Here is a 1,869-nt window from a genome sequence, read left to right as displayed (position 1 = left end):
CCCCCCCCCCCCCCCCCCCAAAGAGAGAGGGTCCATCTTCCACCCCCCTTGTCCTCCCGCACACCCGCCCGGGGAGGGCCCTTTATTCCCCTCCAGCTACCGGGGACCGTCCTCCCCGCCCATCCTTACCTGCGCTCCCGGAACCTCCGGCCGCTCTCCGAAACACGCAGAGGGGCAGCAGGCCGCTCAGGACGGTCAGCACCAGCAGCAGGAACAGGGAGGCGACCTTCACCTCCAGGCTGGGGCTCATGGTCTGGCCCAGGCCCGGCTCCAGAGGCTCCTTCCCGGGTCCGACTCCCCTCATCGACTCGAACACATGGGCTCCTCCAGCAACGCCGGACTGGAATGGGGAATGGGGATAGTGAGAGTCACGGCCGGGGGCCTCTTCCCTGACTCCCTCCGGCAAAAAATTCACCAACCCACTGGGCCGCAAGACGCTGATGGACCCCAGCCTCAGCCAATCAATTACGGGACCTGTACTGAGTGACAGCAGAGAAGCCAATCAACACTCACTCCATGGAGGCGTTTGACGGGTTAACCCAATGGGGACGAGGGGCGGGTTCATAATCCGGGAACAAGGCGAGTTGGTTGGTGTGGGGATCACCCAGTTAGCGGGGCGCGGAGGAGACGGGCATCGCAACCATCGACCAATAGCAGAATGGGGGCGGGCGCCTGGTCTTTGCCGTGGGGACAGCCCAATCGGACAGTCTGCACTGTGGGGCGGACACGGAGATTAGCCAATAGTCATCACAGGGAGCGTGGGCAGAGGATTGACATGCGGATAATCCAATAGAAAACGGGCAGGTGGGGTGGGTAGGTCACCGAAAGAAGCCAATAAACGTGAATGGGGCGTGATGACTTGATTGGCGTGGCCATGGACCAACCGAACATGGGGACGAGTATGTATTAAAATTCCAAATAAAAACCGAAAGAACTACGGATGGTGTAAATCAGAAAAAAAAACTTTCTCGAAAAGCTCAGCAGGTATGGGAGCATCTGTAAGTAGAAATCGGAGAATATGTTTCAGGGCGAGTGGCCCTTAGAACTGATTAAAGGGTTAGATAATTAAATGATTGGCGTGAGCACCAACTAATCAGAGAGAGGAGAACGGGTCTACTTTTCTGAAGAAGGGTCTAGGCCCGAAACGTCAGCTTTCCTGCTCCTCTGATTCTGCTTGGCCTGCTGTGTTCATCCAGCTCTGCACCTTGTTATCTCAGACAATCGTAGCCGAGGGGGCGGGGCTAGGTGATTGTCGTGCGTTTGGACTGATTGGACAGAGGTGGGGCGGTACCTATCGCCGCGAATACCCAATCAGCCGAAGGGGGAGCCGGGGATTTAGATGAATGGCGGACAGATGGACCAATCGGATAGAGGTAGATGCGGCCGCAGCCGCAGTGATGCCCTTGTCGCCGAAAGGGGGTGGGGTCTTAGACGATTAGCGTGCAGGTGGACCAATCAACAAGAGAGTGATGTGGGCGTTGTGGGCATGGATTCCCCAATCAGCGTAAGGGGGTGGGTTTGGTGTTTGCTGGCATGCGTAGTGATGGCCTCCCGCCTGGGCGGCGCCATGATGGAGCTGGTGGTGAGTTGTCAGTGCCCGGGGGGGAGGAGCACGGCGCACGGCGCACTGATAGTTCATGGGGCGGGTGTACCTGAGTATTCTGACCCGTCCCCTGGGTGCAGCAATGGGCAGGGCCTGTTAGACTGGTTGGCAGTGACTCCCTGCCTCTTCAGGGCACTCCCTGATTGCAGGAGGGGGCAGGGCGCGCATCTAGGATGTTGATATCCTGAACCGTGCGGGGCCCAGCACCATCTACAGCCGGCTCCCCAGGTTAGTGCAGGGCGGGCCACTGTCACTGACTGACTGAC

General features: G+C 58.7%; 2 protein-coding genes across 5 annotated transcripts in view; one reads left to right on the top strand and one right to left on the bottom strand.

Annotated features, from left to right (window-relative positions):
* The window catches only part of LOC109925230 (zinc transporter ZIP1), an 8,891-nt gene extending 8,330 nt beyond the window's left edge, over nucleotides 1-561 (bottom strand). The window contains exon 1 of the mRNA XM_048620471.1: nucleotides 130-561. Coding sequence (XP_048476428.1) covers nucleotides 130-304 — 175 coding nt within the window. The 5' untranslated portion in view covers nucleotides 305-561. The remainder of the gene's footprint in view (nucleotides 1-129) is intronic.
* Nucleotides 562-883: 322 nt separating this feature from the next.
* Nucleotides 884-1,869, top strand: part of LOC109925779 (cyclic AMP-responsive element-binding protein 3-like protein 4) — an 8,495-nt gene continuing 7,509 nt past the window's right edge. The window contains exon 1 of one of the 4 annotated variants that reach the window (XM_048620474.1): nucleotides 884-984. Coding sequence is in view for 1 of the 4 variants with exons in the window: in XM_048620472.1 (XP_048476429.1) it covers nucleotides 1,534-1,582 (49 nt within the window). In the remaining 3 variants the exon portion in view is untranslated. Of the gene's footprint in view, nucleotides 999-1,504; nucleotides 1,583-1,632; nucleotides 1,832-1,869 lie in introns of those variants that run through there. The other 3 variants (XM_048620475.1, XM_048620472.1, XM_048620473.1) reach the window with 3 other exon arrangements.

Source organism: Rhincodon typus, chromosome 46 (genome assembly GCF_021869965.1).
Source record: "Rhincodon typus isolate 14 chromosome 46, sRhiTyp1.1, whole genome shotgun sequence".
NCBI classification, from domain to species: Eukaryota; Metazoa; Chordata; class Chondrichthyes; order Orectolobiformes; family Rhincodontidae; genus Rhincodon; species Rhincodon typus.
The sequence above is the reverse complement of the archived record's forward strand: the minus strand, read 5'-3'. Positions and strand labels throughout refer to the sequence as shown.